General features: G+C 46.2%; 1 protein-coding gene across 2 annotated transcripts in view; it reads left to right on the plus strand.

The window, feature by feature from the left end:
• Positions 1 to 19,258, plus strand: part of PCMTD2 (protein-L-isoaspartate (D-aspartate) O-methyltransferase domain containing 2) — a 90,940-nt gene that overhangs the window by 52,520 nt on the left and 19,162 nt on the right. For both annotated transcript variants that reach the window (XM_086932800.1, XM_086932801.1), the window contains 3 exons: positions 3,886 to 3,988; positions 5,845 to 6,016; positions 15,257 to 15,380. In XM_086932800.1, the coding sequence (XP_086788926.1) occupies positions 3,886 to 3,988; positions 5,845 to 6,016; positions 15,257 to 15,380 (399 nt within the window). The remainder of the gene's footprint in view (positions 1 to 3,885; positions 3,989 to 5,844; positions 6,017 to 15,256; positions 15,381 to 19,258) is intronic.

A 19,258-nucleotide genomic window follows, 5' to 3' on the forward strand; every position in this document is an offset into this window, starting at 1 on the left:
TTCACCTCCTGTTAAGTGATCTGGGTTAAATCCATTGTTCTTTTGCTCACCATGTCACCCCAGTTTAGACCCAGCCATATGTAAATCAGTCTTGACCCTGTGCTTCATGGGAACAGTCCAGCCCAAACTGCCAAGCCAGGTCCTACCCTTGGCAGTTTGGGCTGGACTGTTCCCATGAGGCACAGGGAAAAGACTGATTTGCATATGGCTGGGTCTAAACGGGGGTGGCATGGTGAGAAAAAGAATGTTGGATTTAACTCAGATCTCTTGACTGGGGGTGAATGTTTTGATTTGTTCTGCATCCCGTCCATCATTTGTGTGTCTTTTGCTATTTCGGAAAAGAAAGCATGAAGCATAGCATGGAGCCTAAGTAAATTATAAACCTCAACTAATTACAACTAAATTATGTGAGGCTCTTGTGCTACCACCTCCATCACAGTGTTATCCACTGCACTACAAGACAAGATGAAAGCATATCTGCGGTCATTAAGTTAAGACACCAAGGATGACAACAAATACAGCATTCTGCAACAACCGTGCACACCTCAATTGTGTAGGTCCGCACATGCGAAAATAGGCCCCAAAACGATATACGAAAAACTATATAAATGCTACACACTACAATACTAATGTGTCCAGTTTCAAATGTCAATTGTGGCAAAGACTATACCCTGACAAACTTCCTTTGCGCTGACCTTTAGTCCCCAAATAATCATCTTGCACAAGAGAGGAATATCTTAAGGGCCCGGCCAGCAATCTTCCATCTTTCATTTCAATGTTCACAAAATATATTTGCATAATACAGTTAAGCGTAATTTTGACATTTAGGTCTTCTACGCTTAATGTTTTATGTAGGGTTCAAAACATTGCCCAAAAAAATAAAAAATCCGATTAAAGGCAGCATGAACAGAAGTAGAGATAATAGAAACGTGGGCCAGCAGGGAATAGTCAGCGCAATCCGGAAGGTAGCAAAGAATACATGGGGGGGTCAAGGGGTGAAACAGTGAACGACGTAGTAGATTAATAAGAGGTGCCATGAAATTAGAACGTGAGAGAAAAGAGACTGCCAGGTAATATCAGACATGACCAGCGGGATGTGGAAAGTGACCGCAGGAGGATGATGGAGCCGCAGTGGGACCCTGAGGGACGAAAGTTTAGTACACTGGAGTCTAATAGGGATGAGCGAAGCAAGTGAAATTCTGGTCAGACGGGTGGGTGAAACAGGTTCCATGGACTTGATATGGAGTAAGTGTAAGATCGGCAGTGGGACAAATGACAAGTGGTCAAGAAAGAGGCATAAGGAGGTGAAATGACACTATCTGAGGCAGTGAACAACAGCAATTACAATCAACTGGGTGAAGTGGTATGAAGAAGATTCTATGTCATTGGGACACAACGCTTGCAGTCTTGATCTTTTTTCCACTAAATAATATAGTTATCCTTTGAGCTAGTTCAGTTTAACAGTCGCTAACTAAGCTTACTACAACTCACAGAAAGCATTTATTAGAACTGCAAGACCGCGGGGTGGACCTAAAATGTCCCTATGACAAAACAACTCTCGGAGGTTTCAGTTGAGGAAGTCTGGCGAGTGAAAGGTCAGCAAAGGGGAAAAGTGGAGGAGTAGAAAGATAATAAAAACTGAACGGAAGGGCGGGGGGGGGCAAGATATGGAGGGAAATACATGATTGGGGAAACTAAAGTAGCAGACTGCAGGGGCAGTTCGTTGAGTTTGACAGAGTGCAGGGTAAATCAATCGGGACCAAACAGGACAGTGGAAAGATTGCAACAAGTTAAATGACTGGAACGATCTGTATGGGACGAGAGAGAACGCAACAGAGGCCCTCCGCCGTTCGTATGGGAAATACCTCACCGTTCTTTGCTCCCGTCTGCTCCCTTACCCGCCTCCGCTCCAAGGACTCTTTCGTGCCGACTGTAAACTCCCAGTCCTGCTCCCTGGTCCTGCTCCCTAATCCCGCCCTCGTAACCCCGCCCAGCAGAATATTCAGGCTCTTTAATAACCGCGCCTCTAGTGAGTTCGCGTCCGCCCCCGAGGGCAAAAGCGCAGCCTTACCGATTCTGTCAGTCAAAATGTTACCAGCCCAAGCATCTTCACGCTCAAGAAAACGTATCATTCTAAGAACATCAACATCCCAGGCCATTTCTATAAAGATAAATACAATTCATAACAAACGGTCAGCCACTGTAAAGTACCGCACCCGGCACTGCCCTTCAAAGCTTTTTCAGCGGAGTCTCTGAGCGCTAAAACCCGCAGAGTTCCCACCCTTCTAAAATCTCGGCCTAACCTTCAACTTGCTCCCAGGCACCTCAGACTTATTTATTTTACCGCCACTTAACCCCCTCCCATCACATTTATCCCATGTTACACATGACCCCCCTATCCGGCTTACGTTGCGACTTTTCACCCGACTTCCCATTTTTCTTTAACTATAGTCCACTATTTGTGAGGACAGGGGGGTGGGGGCGGGAGAGGACGAGGGGGGCGGGCGGGAGAGGACGAGGGGGGCGGGAAAGGACACGGACGTCGGGAGGGAGGCGGGAAACGTGGGGACGGCGGGAGGAGGGACACAAGGCAGGACAGCAGCAAGCACGGCCCGGCCGGACCAGACTCGGGGGCGTTCCCGGCGTCGCGTGACGTCGCCAAAGCCAAAGAATCTCGGGAACGCCCCCGTGTCTGGTCCGGCATTGATGGACAGGCCCCTCGTCCAATGGCTAGGCTCCATTTATGGAGCTAGCCAATGAGGCGGGGGGGCGTGTTCAAGTCACCCATACTAGAAACTACAGATTTCTCTGGAGGAGGAGCCTAACGGCTCCGCCCCCCAGCGAAACCTAAAAAGGAAACATTGATTTTTTGAGTACCTCCACCCTGGTTAAAGGAATGCAAAGATTGCAAAAACGCAGCTTCTTTTGGAAGCTCTCTGCGCAAGCGTGTTGCCGTTTCAGCACAATGTACAATGTTGCTGACATGCATGTCAGCACTTTCCTAGACAGCCCATTAGTTGCAATTCATGGTGTAACATAGAGCGCTTTCATAACCTATTTAAATTTCAAGTTTTGTTTTCAGCTTTTAGCTGACCTTGCTCTACCGCTGGGATGAGATGTTTACTTCTTAGAACACAAACCCCCAGATGCATCAAGAGCCCATTTTGCGATTCCTTAATAGCGAAAAATACCGATTCGCTATTAAGGAATAGCAAAATGGAATGCATCAAGAAATCACAAAAAAATTGCGATTACTTAGAATTCCTTAATTGCGAGTCGCAAATTGCGAGTTGCAATTAAGGAATACCTCCCCATTCATTCCTATGGGCCTAGAGGCCCATAGGAATGAATGAGAAGACAATCTCAATTTGCGAATCGCAAGTAGCGAAACGCAAATTGAGATTGCGATTTCAAGGGTGCAGGGGTGTCCAAAGGACACTCTGTTGCACCCCTGAAATTGATCGGTTCACATATGTTGTGCACACACATGCCCCTTAGGGCATGTGTGTGCGCAACATGAAACTTTGAAAAATGCAATGGTAATTTGCGTGCCCTATTAGCGAATTCGCTATTTTTAAAACTTTCATGCATTGCATTTAAGGAATCTCAATTTGAGATTCCTTAAATGCAAATAATCGCAATTTAGCGATTTCTCAATTTGTGATATTTGCATTTGGTATGATGCATCCCAAATGCAAAAATACCGGTCGCAAAGGGGCAGATTCTGAGAATCTACCCCTTTGCGAGCTGATTTTTGTTTGATGCATCTAGCTGAAAATTTCCAGTATATGAGAGTAAAGAATATATTTATCGCAGTGAGTGGTGAGCAAGCATGGTCCTTATTCTGGAATCCATAAGCACCTGTGTTTACTTTCCTCTCTTCAGGCCCCTTTGGCACAAACCATGGTGTGGAGCTTCATGGTGATGTTATCGAGTATGCCAAGCAGAAACTAGATTTATTCGTCCGCACCAGTGACAGCTTTGACAAGTAAGATCCTGTTTGTTTGTGCGATTTAGAGACAGTCTGAGTTTAAAGATGTAATTGCCTAGCAAAATTAAGTTAGGCTTGTATTACTTTTATGTGCAATATACTTGCATTTATGTAAATTTAGCGGTGACTGGAACCTTGTGCTGATTATTTAATTAATGTATAGGCCATTTGTATAGCCCGAAAGCTACCCAAAACCGGCCTTTCAGTGCTACAGTAAGTAGGAGGAAGCTCAGTGAGATTATTTGGGAATAGGTTCATTAGAACTAAAGAACCAAAGCTAATCTTGTCAATGCCACTTAATCTAACAAAGATCATTCTAAAGTTTTGCAGCGAGGAGGGTAAATGAAAGCACACCTTTCCTTACCTGCTTCATCCTAAGAATTGTTAACAGTCGAGCATTTCACTACGTCAAATCCCTCATGGGACGATCATGTTTTTACACATTCAATCTTCAACCTGGGGCCATGCCATGAAAGCACAGTGTGTATTCACTAAGGACTTAAATTGAATTTTCTTATTCACTGAGAGCCAGTGTAGGAATGTAAAATGTGGTGCTATGTGTTGATGACGTTGTATTTTTAAAAGTAGTCTGGTTGGTGCATTTTGCACCTGTTGAAGCCACCTAGTAAAACACTGAGAAAGACCAAAGTAAAGTGAGTTAGAATAATCCAGTCTGGAAGTAATTGTAACCACAGCAGGTACGCTTTCGCGCTGAGACGGGTAATATGTCAAAATATCTTTAAAGAGCGTAACAAAGAAAAACAGGTGCCATAAGTGGACAATAAATGGGAGCTGTAGGATAACTCTGCATTAAAAACCCAAAGTTCATAGCATGCTTATGGGGCAAGGGGAATCCCCAGATCAAGACTGCTCACCGGCACACCAAAATTTGTTTCTGTTACTAAGGAAATAAAAATACTTCATTGGCTACCAGTCAGAAAATGGGTGCATTTTAAATACTTATGCACCGTGTTCAAGGCCCTCCAAGAAATAGGACCAGAATATCTGAAACAGCGGTTTCAATGGTATACTTCTAAAAGAACTCTTTGCTCCTTAGGAGCTAAGATGGTGACCTTACCCTCCATTAAAAAACACATGGGGAGGGAGAAGTTTTATCACTTGTGCCGCTAGGGCCTGTAACAAACTTCCCTTCCATCTTAGAACTGCCACCGACCTCCTGGCATTTAGAAAGGGCCTAAAAACCTGCCTTTTTAACATGTAGTATCTCCATAATAATCTGTGCTCAGAGGGTTGCAGCCAGTGACAGGACCCCTTCAGGTAACTGTTGCGCTTTAGAAATATAACCTCACATAACATTAGGCCACCAATCAGGCAACCAGATGAGTTGAGGACCAAAGTATATCAACATCTAGGTTCTATCAGAGTTTTGTTTCAAACTGGTTTTTTATCCATTGAGCAACCACAGTAAGGTATAGCTTAAAGGCTTTGTGAGAAATGGCAGGATTTTTCTTTTTGTCAATAAGAACATCAGCGTACAAAACCACCCTAAGGTCACAGGACTGAACAACTGTGGCTAAAGGGGCCATGTAGACATTAAATAACATTGAGTGCAATGATCCCTGTAGCACTCAATAGTTTAGCTCTTAAGGTTTTGACCTTAAGGGAGAGATCATGATTGATTGGCTGCCTCTGTGAGATTTTATTTAGTTGAGGGCCAGCCCATTGACCGTCACACATTTTCAGTTCGTGCAAGCAAGATGATGTGTCACACTGTGTCGAATGAAGTAGCTGAGTGACCTTTCTCCAAGCTAACCTTAATCTGGTGCTGATATTGTTGACAAGAATCTTGTACTGCTTATTGCAGAGATTCTCCTTATCCCATTGTTTTCCAGATTTGAGTTTTGTGAGCCCACATTTGTGGCAGGTAATTGCCTGGACATCTCCTCAGACTGCTGCCTCTATGATCGAATTTACTGTGGTGCTGGTGTCCAGAAAGATCATGAAGACTACATGAAGAACCTCCTGAAGGTTGGGGGGATTCTTGTCATGCCGCTTGAAGAAAAGGTCAGAATGCAGATTGATTTTTTTTATTCTACATTTGGTGTCACAAGTTGTATGTATGTGTTACCCCCTATGGCCATGCTTTCCTCCTTCCCAGGAACAGTCGGTTTCAAAGTCTCCATGTTGCACCTCTTGCATGCTCTCATGGCACGGCTTGTTGGGGGCATGGTATTTGTCCAGCATGAGTGCTGTAGACCTATAACGATAACTGGTTGCTTTGCCTAGTGATGGGCCATCACTTGGTACTGTTGGTACTAAACAAAATAAGAAGGTGTGACACTGGTGCAGACAGTGGAATGTTTATATCCAACTGTATTTTGTGAGCTGTAGACGTTAATGAAGTGAGTGTCCTATGTAAATCACTATCTGATAGAGATTGTTAGTTGTAGATTCCTTACCTTAGAATCTGGTGTCTGGAGCGCAACCACGACCTGAAGTCGTGGTCTGATTGCCGGGCTATGAACCCGAAGGCTTTGTGGGAGCAGTCCTAAAATCTGCTGGCAGGCCGGCTCTCCGCTCCGTGTCGCTCCTGCTCTCATTCGAGGGGAAGGTCTTGAGGACGGGCGCGGAGCCCATACTACTCGTCGCACTCAAAGTTATCAGGGAGGTCATGGAAGTCAGGCAAACACAAGAAGTCAAAAAAGCACAGGCATTCTTCGACATCGCCCCATCCATAGGCCGATGTGGGACTCCGAGCATCGTCGCTAAAGAGCTCTGCCCCCGGAGACTCCTGCTGAGACTACTCCACGCCTCCCCCGCCTTTCCGGGAGCTGGAGCATCTCCTGCCCAAATTCAGAAATGTTATGAGGCTCTGTACCTCATTTTTTGAGCAGGGCGGCTCCGCTGGTGCACCTTCGGGCCTGGCGGAGTCGGTTGGGGACCCTAGGCCTTTGATGCCAGCGGCTTCAGCCCAAATCCAGAGGGCCTCCTTGGATCCGCTTTGGGATCCGGATAGACGCTGTTTGATCTCACTCCACTTTCCCCAACGTCGATCCTGGCGACAGCGCTCCCAGCGCTGACTGATCGGCATCGGTTCCGACGCCGGAGGTGACACTTGTCCCTGCGTTCATTCCTGGCATTCATTTCGGGCCAGAAGATTAGGGAAAGGACTGGGAGGGACAGCTGAACCCTTAACTGACCAGCTTGAAGAACCGGACTGGCATTCTCTAGGTGATGCTTGTGGTCTGGACAATTTCCCTGACACTAGCTTGCTTTTCCCTCTACTGTGGCTACGGTAGAGGGTGCTTCCTATGTTGTGGTGATGAGGAGGGCAGCCGAATTTCTCTGCCTCAAGCTCCCTAGGGTGGCAGTCAGGACTAACCTCCTGACTTAGGTGCTTCATTCTGCAGCTTCCATTTTCGGATCCCTTTTTGCTGTTCAATGCGGCCCTCAATGATGTCCTTCTGGGGACTTAGTCCAAGCCCAGCACAGGGGCTCCTATGGATAGGCCTTGCTCAGGGCAACCCAGTGGCCCTGACCCAACATCCCTCCTTTGACAACTTGGTCATCCAAGCCTCAGCTTCAAAGGGCACATTCCCTTTTGCTCCTCCAGATAGGGAATTCAAGAAGCTGGACCACCTTGGGAAGAGGATGTTTTCTTCCTCCAGCTTGGCATTGCAGTCGGTGAATACCGCTTGCCTCTTGGGCTGATACTTCCATACTATCTGGGATAGGCTGCGCAGGTGGTACCTCGGTGTCAGGAGGAGGCCCCGAACGTTCTTCCTCAAGCAGTTGTAGACGGGAAAGATGCAGCCAAATTCCTCCCGGCCACTTCAGTCTTCCTTTCGTGGCTACGGAAGGGTTCCCCAGCCACGTCCTGTCCAGCCCAGCCACTGAGTCATGCAAGCTGGCCAGCCTCTGTGTGGCTGCGGATCTCGGACTCTGCTTTCTAGCGGGTCAGGGGATCTCCTCCACTGGCAATCCATCACGTTGGACAGATGAGTTTTGCAAAATGGAGGGGCTACTCCTTCAGCTTCGAAACAACCCCTCCCGCCATATTACCCTCTTTCAACCGAATGTCTGAGGATCATTTGGCTCTTCCCTCCGAGGAAGTTGTGGCTCTCATGGCCTAGGGGGCTATGGAGAGGGTCCCTGTGCCAGAAGTAGGATGTAGTTATTTCTGCTACTTTTTGGTGCCCAAGAATGACAAATGTCTGTGTCCTATCTTAGACCTAAGGAGCCTCAACTTCTTCCTCTGTAAGGAGAAGTTCAAGATGCTCACTTTGGCGCATTCTTTCTGCCCTCGACCATGAAGACTGGATGGTAGCCTTGGACTTGCAGGCCGCTTATTTTCATATTCCAGTCCTGCCTGCCTACAGACGTAACTTGCGGTTCATGGTGGGCCACTAGCACTTTCAGTGTACTGTGCTCATCTTTGGCCCTTAACAGTGCTCCTCGGGTGTTCACAAAAGTGTTGGCAGTAGTAACGGCTCACGTGCGCAGATCAGGGGTACCAGTCTTCCCCTATCTAGTCGACTGGCTGTCGAAGGCAGGCTCACCCCAGGCTGTCGTCTCACACCTCCAGACTACAGCGGACCTCCTGCACTCGCTGGGGTTCACTATTAACATGCTGAAGTCACACCTGACTCCCTGTCAGACGCTCCCTTTCATCGGGGCAGTTCTGGACCCTGCAGTTTTGGGCCTATTCTCCCGAGCAGCTTGTCCTGATATTCGGGCTATGATATCCATGTTTCAGCCTCTATCCTGGATTTCAGTGAGAATGACTCTGAGGCTGCTGTGCCTCACGGCCTCCTGCATCTTGCTTGTGGATCATGCCAGGTGGCATATTCAGGCTCTGCAGTGGGACGTGAAGTTCCAGGGGGTGCAGCATCAGGGTAACCTTTCCGCCTACATCAAGATCTCGGAGAGAACTGCTCACCAACTGCAGTGGTTGCCAAAGAACCAAGACTGGGTCAGAGGCAGATCCTTCTCCCTTCATCAACCAGATCGAACAGTGGTGACAGATGCATCACTCCTGGGATGGGGCGGCCATCTGGGAGAGGTAGAGATTAGAGGCGTCTGGTCTCCAGAGGAGTCCGGTCTGCATATCAACCTTTTGGAGCTCCATGCGATCAGACTGGCACTGAAGGCATTCCTTCCCTCTCTCAAGGGGAAAGCGGTGCAGGTGTTCACTGACCACACCACCGCCAAATGGTACTGCAACAAACCGGGTGGGGTGGAGTTGTGGACCTGTGTCAGGATGCTTTCCACCTCTGGACATGGCTGGAACATCAGGACATAACCTTGTTGTTCAACACTTGCGGGTTCTCTGAACGCCAGAGCGGACAAACTCATCCGGAGGTGGCGCAAGGTCTCTTTCAGCAGTGGTTACAGTCTTGGTTAGATCTGTTTGCATCCGAAGAGAACGTGCAATTTCAGCATTATTGTGTGTTGGATTTTCAAAGGCAGCACTCGCTCTGCGACGCTTTTCCTCACAAGTGGAGCTTCGGCCTCCTTTGCCCCTTTCCGCCAATACCACATCTGCCCAGAGTGCTCAAGATATCAAGCGCAACCAGGATCAAGTCATTCTTGTGGCTCCGTATTGGCCACGAAGAGTCCGGTATGCCGACCTTCTGAGCATGGCCATTGATCCTCCGATCAGACTGCCCCTTCGGGGGGATCTTCTATTGCAGCAGCGGTGGACGGTCCTTCACCCAAACCTGTCCAGCCTCCACCTCCTTGCATATAGATTAAGCAGCAGCAGTTGACAGCTTTTTATTTTCTGCCCTAAGTCGGTGACGTTATCTTGTCTGTCAGGCGTCCCTCCACTAAAACGGAATACCCCTGTAGATGGAACAAATTTGTGGCGTGGTGCACAGCAAAGGCCGTTGAACTACATCCTTCTGGGAGACCTCAACTTTCACCTTGAAAAGAGCAACGACCGCAACACCGCCACCCTGCTGGACAACCTCGCCAACCTCGGACTTAAACAACTGGTCACTTCCCCCACCCACATCGCAGGTCACACACTCGACCCAATCTTCACCTCCAGCAACCATGTCTCCTTCAGCCACACCACGGACCTCCTCTGGACTGGCCACAGCTGCGTCCACTTCACCTACAACAAACCAAAACCCAACATCCACCTCCAACCTACCCTGCAAAGAAACTGGAACAAAATCACCACGGACCAAATCTCCGCATCGCTCCTTCGAAACCCCCCAGCCCTATCTTCTGACACCAACGAAGCCGCCGCCAACCTCACCCTATGGTTATCCAACACCGCCGACACCTTGGCACCACTGAAAAAACGTCAAAGCAAACCTGGCAGCAAGAAGGCCTCATGGTTCAACGATGATCTCAAGAAGTCCAAGAAACTCTGCCGTTCCCTTGAAAAGGCTTGGAAAAAAGACCCAACCACCAGCACCAAGGACGCCTTCAAAAGCGCCACCCGCACTCACCACCAACTGATCCGAAAAGCCAAGAAAACAGCATTCAAAGATCGAATTGACAACAACGCCCACAACAGCAAGGAACTTTTCAACATCGTCAAGGAATTTTCCAATCCCTCTGCCAACTCCAACGACATCACCCCATCTCAAGCCCTCTGCGACTCCCTAGCCTCATTTTTCCACAACAAGATCGCAGACATCCACAACAGCTTTGACAACCAACCCAGAAACCAACCCACCCTACCATTTGCTGTTCATCTTCCCCCCGTGAACACCCTTAACAACTGGAACCCAATCTCCACTGAGGACACCATCCGGCTGATGAATTCCATCCACTCAGGATCCCCCACAGACCCATGTCCTCACCACATATTCAACAAAGCGGACTCCGTCATAGCACCACACCTCCGAGACGTCATCAACTGCTCCCTCAACTCCGCCACCTTCCCGGAAGACTGGAAACACGCTGAACTCACCGCCCTCCTGAAAAAACCAACAGCAGACCCCACCGAACTCAAAAATTACCGCCCCATCTCGCTTCTTCCATTCCCGGCCAAAGTCATCGAAAAGGCTGTCAACAACCAGCTCGCCGCCTTCCTCGAAGCCAACAAATCCCTCGACCCCTCACAATCTGGCTTCCGAGCAAAACACAGCACTGAGACCGCCCTCATCGCAGCAACAGACGACATTCGAACTCTACTGGACAATGGAGACACAGTCGCCCTCATCCTCCTTGACCTCTCTGCAGCATTCGACACAGTCTGCCACAGCACCCTTTTACAACGCCTCAATAACATTGGAATCCAAGGAAAAGCACTTGAATGGATCACCTCATTCCTCACCGGAAGAACCCAGAGAGTCCGCCTTCCTCCATTCAAGTCCGAGGCCTCTGAAGTCATCTGCGGCGTACCACAAGGATCCTCACTCAGTCCCACCCTCTTCAACGTATACATGAGCCCCCTCGCGGCCATCGCACGCCAACACAACCTCAACATCATCTCTTACGCGGACGACACTCAACTGATCCTCTCCCTCACCAATGACCCCAGCACCGCCAAAACTAACCTACACGAAGGAATGAAAGAAGTTGCCGAATGGATGAAACAAAGCCGCCTGAAACTGAACTCGGACAAAACAGAAGTCCTCATCTTAGGTACATCCCCCTCTGCTTGGGACGACTCCTGGTGGCCAGAAGCCCTCGGAAAAGCACCCATCCCGACAGACCACGCACGAAACCTAGGCGTCATCCTGGATTCTTCACTCTCAATGAACAGACAAGTCAGCGCCGTTTCCTCTTCTTGCTTCAACATTCTTCGCATGCTCAGGAAAACATTTCGCTGGATCCCCTCCGAAACGAGGAAAACAGTCACCCACGCTCTGGTCACGAGCCGACTGGACTACGGAAACACCCTCTACGCAGGTACTACCGCAAAACTCCAGAAGAAGCTCCAACGAATCCAAAACGCCTCAGCCAGGCTCATATTAGACATCCCACGCAACGAACACATCTCCGGTCACCTTAAAGACCTCCACTGGCTACCCGTCAATAAGAGGATCACTTTCCGTCTGCTTACCCACGCACACAAATCACTCTACGACATCGGACCAGATTGCCTCAACTCACGACTGTCCTTCTACACCCCCCCGCCAACTACGTTCTTCCAGCCAAGCCCTCGCCACTGTACCTCGCATCAACAAGACCACCATGGGAGGCAGATCCTTTTCTTACCTGGCTGCCAAAACATGGAACTCACTCCCCGCGTGCCTTCGCCTTACCCAGAACCACCTAGCATTCAGAAAGCAACTTAAAACATGGATATTTGACAGGTAACCCTCCTCTCCTTCCTAAGCGCCTTGAAACCCTCTGGGTATGTAGTGCGCTATACAAATTCCATGACTTGACTTGACTCTTTCAGAGGTTCTCTTGTACATCTTTCTTTGGCCCAGCAGGGCTCTGCTTTGGGCACTCCTAAAGGTTATCTTGCAGCTATCTTTGCCTTTCTATGCCTTCCAGATCAGCCTTCTGTATTCAAGCCTCCCATTGTTATTAGGTTCTTTAAGGGCCTTACTCATCTGTTTCCTCTTTTTCATTTAATAATGCTCCAATGGGACTTACATTTGTTTTTAACCTTTCTTATGTGTGCTCCCTTCAAGCCCCTCCATAATTGTCCTCTCAGGCTGCTGACTCTCAAAACTGGTTTTGAAATTGCTATCACCTCTTCTCGCAGAGTTGGCAAGCTCCAGGCTCTCTCTTCCAAGCCTCCTTATATGTCTGTCCATCTGGATAAAGTGGTGTTTCGAACTTAAGCTTTGTTCCTTCATGTGGCACAGTCCATCACTTTGCCCACCTTTTACCTGTCCCCGCTCCAAGGAGGAGGAGAGACTTCATCGTCTGGACCCAAAACATGCGTTTGTCTTTTTATCTTGATGGTACTAAAGACTTCCGGGTAGATGATCAACTCTTCATTCGCTATGTGGGTGCCAAGAAAGGTTGGGCTGTTCAAAAATGGACCATCTCTAAATGGGTTGTCCTCTGCATTAAAATATGCTATGCTTCGGTGAAGAAGGAACCTCCTGTAGGGTTGCATGCTCACTCCACCAGAGCAACAGCGGCAACCACTGCATTGGCACGCATTGTTCTGCTCCTAGATATCTGTCAGACAGCAACATGGGCATCCTTGAACACGTTCACCAGACACTACAGCCTGGACAGCCAAGTCTGTAGGGATGGCTACTTTGCTCGTTCGGTCCTCCAGGACTTCCTAGTTTGATCTTGCTTCGCAGACCCTCCTCCGGGGATGGTATTGCTGGGCTATCTATTCTAAGCAAAGGAATCTACAACTAACGATATCTATCAGATGAACAAGTTTATTACTTTCAGTACCATTGTTTCTGGTAGAGACATATGATATTTTTAGATTCCTTACCACCCCACCCATCCACCCTGCTCTGCGAACTTATTTCTAGGGATAGGGATTCCCCTAAAGGGCTCTTGTTTTGATGCACTATTGGTCAGTGTCTCATGGCTCTGGCGTGGAAAGCCGTGCTAAGAACTGACATCAGTGGCATGTGTGGTGTCTATATAGGTCCTGCAAAGTCAGTCCGGCGCCCACGACGGACACGAAGCTGACCAACAACACCTAACAATGCTCTAACAATGTGCAGGGGTGCTGATGACAAAAAATCTTTGGATCCAGAATGACGCCTTGTGGAAATTCTAACGTAAGGAATCTACGACTATCATATGCCTCTACCAGATACTACGTTACCGAAGGTAAGTAAGTTATTCTTATAAAATGTAGACTCATTAGATTTCTTCTGTGAAAGGCTCTCACAAGCCGGGCATTTATGGCATTCAGGAGAAAAATGTGTTTTGGGTCTCATTGACTGTTGATTGTCCGTCTGCCTTCCCAATACACTGGCCTGTGCTAATCTCTGAAAATGTGTTACCTATACTGAATTACAAAGTTATTTATTATGAATATGTATTCTTTTTTGTACGACTGATACAATCAGTTGGCTTAGATATTTGGGACACAAATGCTAGTAAACACATTTTGTACTATGATCATTTGATCAAATTATAGTTAGTAAAAAGTTTTGGGTAAAACCGGTATCCTTGTACCTGTAATCTCATTGATGTCTGTTTGACACTTAAGAATGGTTACTTCGCCTTTGTTGTAAGAAGGCCCAGTAACTGTTCTCACAAGCACTCTAGGCATACCTTGAGATTCAATCTCCATCACATCCTGTTCTGTTCTTTTAGGAGGGTATGGTGTTTCCTGTTAGCATAGGAATAAAGTATGTTTTAGTGGTTTATCTGTATGTGAATTTACTTCAAAAGTTTGCCTTCTCTTAATTGGGCCAGAATTACTTAACCCCTTCGACGCTAATGACAAAGCCAGCTCGTCATGGGCGTTACCTGCGCTGCGCGGATGACGAGCTGGCTTTGTCACGTTACGCGGGTTTTTTAAAAATGCCGCGCACAGCGGGAAAAGCCGCCGCGGCGATGCGGTTAACATTATTGGTATAGTGATACAAATAGAGGTGCACCACAATCCATATTTTCACATGAAATAGTCCCATTCGAATTTCAGAATGTTCAGTTCATTTTTATATTGTCCTTGTTAAAAACAGAACCCCAAATGTTACATCAGCGACAACCAACACATTTCGCAGGTCGCACCTTGGCAGCAGGTGCTTATAGTGAGTGCAAGCGGATATGAATTGAATTGTTTATACTTACTCCTTATTTGAACACGTGGAAGTGCGGTCATCTATGGCCCGCTGCCATGCTCTTTTCTGGTATTAACATTATGGATATTTTCACTTTTCGAGAAGAATATTTAAAGAACCAGACTGCTTTGTTAGTATTTTGTCTACTCCACTTCTCCCTCCCCCAGTGATGCACTTCCAGTTTTTTTTCTATTATTATGATTTTTTTAATGTTGCTTTCGCTCATTGGCGGCAGTGGGACCAGCAAGATGGTTTTTGCTGTGCATTTGTCTGAGACTGATTAAAATGTTGCCTTTAAAAGTGTTCTTTTCACAGAAAATAAGTATTGAAATGCATCCTCCGTTCATATTTCCCATGCTTATTTATTACATCTGTTTTCCCCTCTTGCTTTCCAGTGTCTACTTAATCTTTTATTCAACCCTTCGCTGGTCTTCCTTTCATAGATTTTTTGCAGTTGTGACAATGCATGATGATGAACATGTTTTCACATTTGGGTTTCACCTAATGAGGACTGCTCTGGATCCAGAGCTGCATGATTGTGTAGACCTCACTATGCAAAGACGTCTTCCTGGATTAGGGCATGCCTATGACTTCTGCTTGTTTTTTCTGTACCCAGCTGACCAAGATAACACGCACAGGTACCTCGTCTTGGGAGACAAAAAAAATCCTGGCCGTCTCTTTTGCACCCCTGATTCAACCGAGTAAGGTTGACTCTGGAAAAATAAAGACTGTTCAATTGCGTAAGTGTTCTACATTTCCCTTCTGTTCGCCAATTTAAAAAGAATACGTAAATGTCTTTTCTGAGAGCCTTTCATATGATAGCTAAAAGTACAGCTATAGGGAAAAAGAGAGCTAGGAGAGGAAAAGAGGGAATGCAGCTGAGGGATCAGAGAGAGAGGGAAAAGATGGAGAGTTTAGCTTCTATATTACAGTCTGAGGTCCCAGAGTGCTCCAAGCTCCTGATCTGAATTTCTGTGTCGGAGCGCTCTGTTTTACTCTTCATTCCTTTAGACTTCGAGTCCAGAAGCACTTTGCCGTGCCTTGTGGCATCTTATCGGTTTCATGCCCTGTGGCTGGAATTCTAAAGTATATAAACCCGCTGGGAGACCCATATGATTGCTTCCAAATACTAGGGAAAAATGGGAGATTTGGGGGATTTTGTGGTCTTGCTTGCTGTGAACATGGGGCACTAAATGTGTTTTGCTAATAAAATGAAACCAAAATGCTTTTTTTTCTCGCTTTTCCCATTACATAAAATTGACTAACTACGATTCACTAACTGATGCACTACAAAATGATAATGCTTGGTCCTCCAACCAAAGGTAAGCACACACTTTAAAAATTGGTGCAGCACCCTTGGCAAGTTTAGAACTATCCTACTCCACTATAGCAGCTGGTGTCCTGAGGTGCTCTGTTTGTGATGTTGTGTGGCATTGCCACATTCTAAAGGTGACCAGTTAATGGAACACAGGGTGAGGGGAGCAACGGTAGGAGGAGCCTGGGCCAGAAGTGGCCCTCAGGATGGCCACCTGTGCCATGTTTATAACATCATATTGTTAATTAATTTCTGAACACCACCTTTCTAGATAGGTCAACCAATTGTATTTATACAACAATCTCCTTGAGCCCATTTAGGCATTGTCTTGTGAGGAAGTCGGTGTTGGATCCAATGTTGTTGCACTTAAGATGCACTTAGAATTGAAACTGTAGTCTGCAGCTAGTTAACTTTGTTATGCTCGGCCTACAAGGAGGCAACATTGTACAACTCAAGCCACGTCCTCCCAATTTAACATTGGAAATCTTCAAATATGGGTACCTTTAATTGCCTGAGGTGTGTGGGCTAACCCTCACAGCAGCACACCGCACAGCTGCACTGGCACGCTGTGGTGCCAAGTGAACTTGCTTACTGAATCGTTGCATTGCATGTAACCTTGACTCTGTTAATGCTTTAGGTCAAGCCACAATTTAATGTTTGTTAATACTCCATAAGTCTACCTTGGCTTACACATCAGTACATAATTACTTGGCCGCAGGTATATATTAAAGATGTAGAGAACTTGTTTTTATATGTAAGAATTCCAGGCGTTGGTAATATCAAGAATTGAGTATGGATGCGCAACTCTATCAGGGCTTTCTAAGATCTCAACAGCTCCCCCGAAAGCCTGCCTCAATGCAGCTACCAGACTTATGACAGGATCAAAAAAATTCGACCACTTCACTCCACATCTAAAAGCGCTCAAATGGCTACCATGCGTGGCAAGAATAGAGCTAAAAATTGTGTGTATTATACACAAGGCAATACACCACAAAAGTCCACATTACCTAGCCCATAAAATTACGCTATCTGGAAGCAGTAGACCATTAAGGGGACCTGGTGATTTTTTTTTTTTTTAACTGAAACCAGCACTCTTCCGTAAGAAAAGAACATAAAATAGAGCGTTCACGGGAGCAGCACCAAGGATCTGGAATTCGTTCCCACCGAATATTAGAAGAATCACAGATGCTCCATGATTCCAAAAGGAGGCTATGTCCTTACTGATGGGTACATTTCTCACATAAACATTCAACAGGGATTACTCAAATTCTTGAGAAATTTTCAAGCATCCGGGAGATTATCTTCAATCAGCTGTTCAAATAAGCTATTGTGAGCTGGACTACCGTACTCCTAATAACAGAATAAAGAATCTGTTCTCTTCTTAAATCAATCCCCTTTCATTGTTTGAGCTCTAATGGCTACCTTCTGCGAAGGGGTTACCCATAGTACCTCGGCTACCAACAGCGATGTTGTCTATGGTCAGATACCTCGACCAATCCACAATGATATTTGACTAGGCCTGCAGTTCTATAACCAATGTAGATATCCAAGTCCTCAAGAGTTGTCTTGTCTTAAATGTAACTATGTTATGACATGCTTTAGTATAATCTACTGATTCTATTATTCTTCATTTTATGTGGTGTATATAGGTAAGCACATGCAAATGTTACTGGAATACGTATACATGGTCTGGACGTTATAGAATTATATTTCTGTGGATTTTAAAAGTGATTGAAATGTAAGGCACTCTGACACCCAAATATTTGGGTCATGTTCGCGCTATAGAAAACACCAAAAATAAAAAAGTAAGAATAGAATAATTTGAACCTCCGCGGAAGGGCTGATGGGGTCAATCCTCTATAGTTCTGTTCTTGCTCACACCTGAGAACTAAATGTTGTCCCAACCGGGCTTTTGGGCCCTCCTTTTAAACCTCTGTCCTCAAAGCATTGTCATGGAAATATTTATTTTTTACTGGTTACTGTCACCTTTCTATAATTAGTGGGTTACAAGTTTTGGCAACAGATGAGGTATATTTGCAGGTACAATGATATTGCACACACCACGTTCTTAGCAGCGTTTGTGTGCCCCCCATTTCACATCAAGCAAAATATCCAATTGACATTTTCCTCTAGCCCACACAACACAGCAGCGTGTCCTTACTACCACTATAGGTTAGGAAAACACTCCTGTATTACATTGACTGCACAGAACCTTTGTGTAGCTCTCATTATTTTTTGCACCTACTCTACCACACTGAGGGCAGGCAATTTGTAAGTCTAGTCTCGCCTATGGACAGTTCTCTGAATGCAAATTAATTGAGTTGAGTCCATTGGCTGGAGCCAACAGTTCTGATTCTGGAACTATATAAACCCTTTTTCGTTTGGATCTTTGCACCTACATATTTTTATATGTCCAAAGATATGTCTGATTGGATCTAGAAATGTTTTTCAGCCATGATGAGTCACCACTTACTGGCCAGTTTGACTTTACCGGACATGACGTACAACGTCCATCCTAAATACCCTAGGCACCAGTGGTGTCAGTTCTTTTGTTCTTTAACTTCAAAGGCAGAGAATCAAGAGCTGATGGGGTTTTTCCTCAGTTTCTCTCTTTTTTGATGACTTTTTTGTCAAGGATGGTCTTTTCCTCTGGGATTTCTCCATCAAAAGCTTTGGGCTGTAAGCTGTGCTCCACTTGCGACTGCTAGAGTCTGTGACTCCACCACCGACATTGGCTGTCTTTCCTGGGAACACCATGTGACACCAAGGGATGTCATGTAACTTGTGTTCCTAGAAACTTTCCAAGGCGATTTTTGACTGCGTTGTCAAACTGATGTTAGCCTCTGAAAGGACAAACCAATAGAAAACTGCGAAGAAACCCGTAGAGTTTAGTTACTAGAATGCAGCTCGAAAATCACTGCAAGCATGAGCCATCCTACTCATCTTCCCACCGTGAAAGGAAAGGTGGTTCAGTGAGGCAAGGCAGCTAATAAAGCTATTGAGAACATGACAGTTGTCAACATTTGTATAGAAGGTAGCCAGACATCACTCCATCGTGTGCAAGCCTCTGCACCCTAGCCTTTGATTACAGAGGTGATCTCAAAATGAGCAACATTTCTATACAAAAAAAATGTTCTATTTATTTTGTATTGGTCTTATGTGTTCTTTCCCTTGGTTTTCTCACCTTAAAATTATGGTGTTGAGCTTTTGTACAAATCAGTGTTTATGAATATCAAGGTAAGATTCCAATATGAAAAAACGTGCGTGCAACCCTAGTTCTTCATCATGGATAGCTTCGCTAAA

Source organism: Lissotriton vulgaris, chromosome 7 (assembly GCF_964263255.1).
Source record: "Lissotriton vulgaris chromosome 7, aLisVul1.2, whole genome shotgun sequence".
NCBI classification, from domain to species: domain Eukaryota; kingdom Metazoa; phylum Chordata; class Amphibia; order Caudata; family Salamandridae; genus Lissotriton; species Lissotriton vulgaris.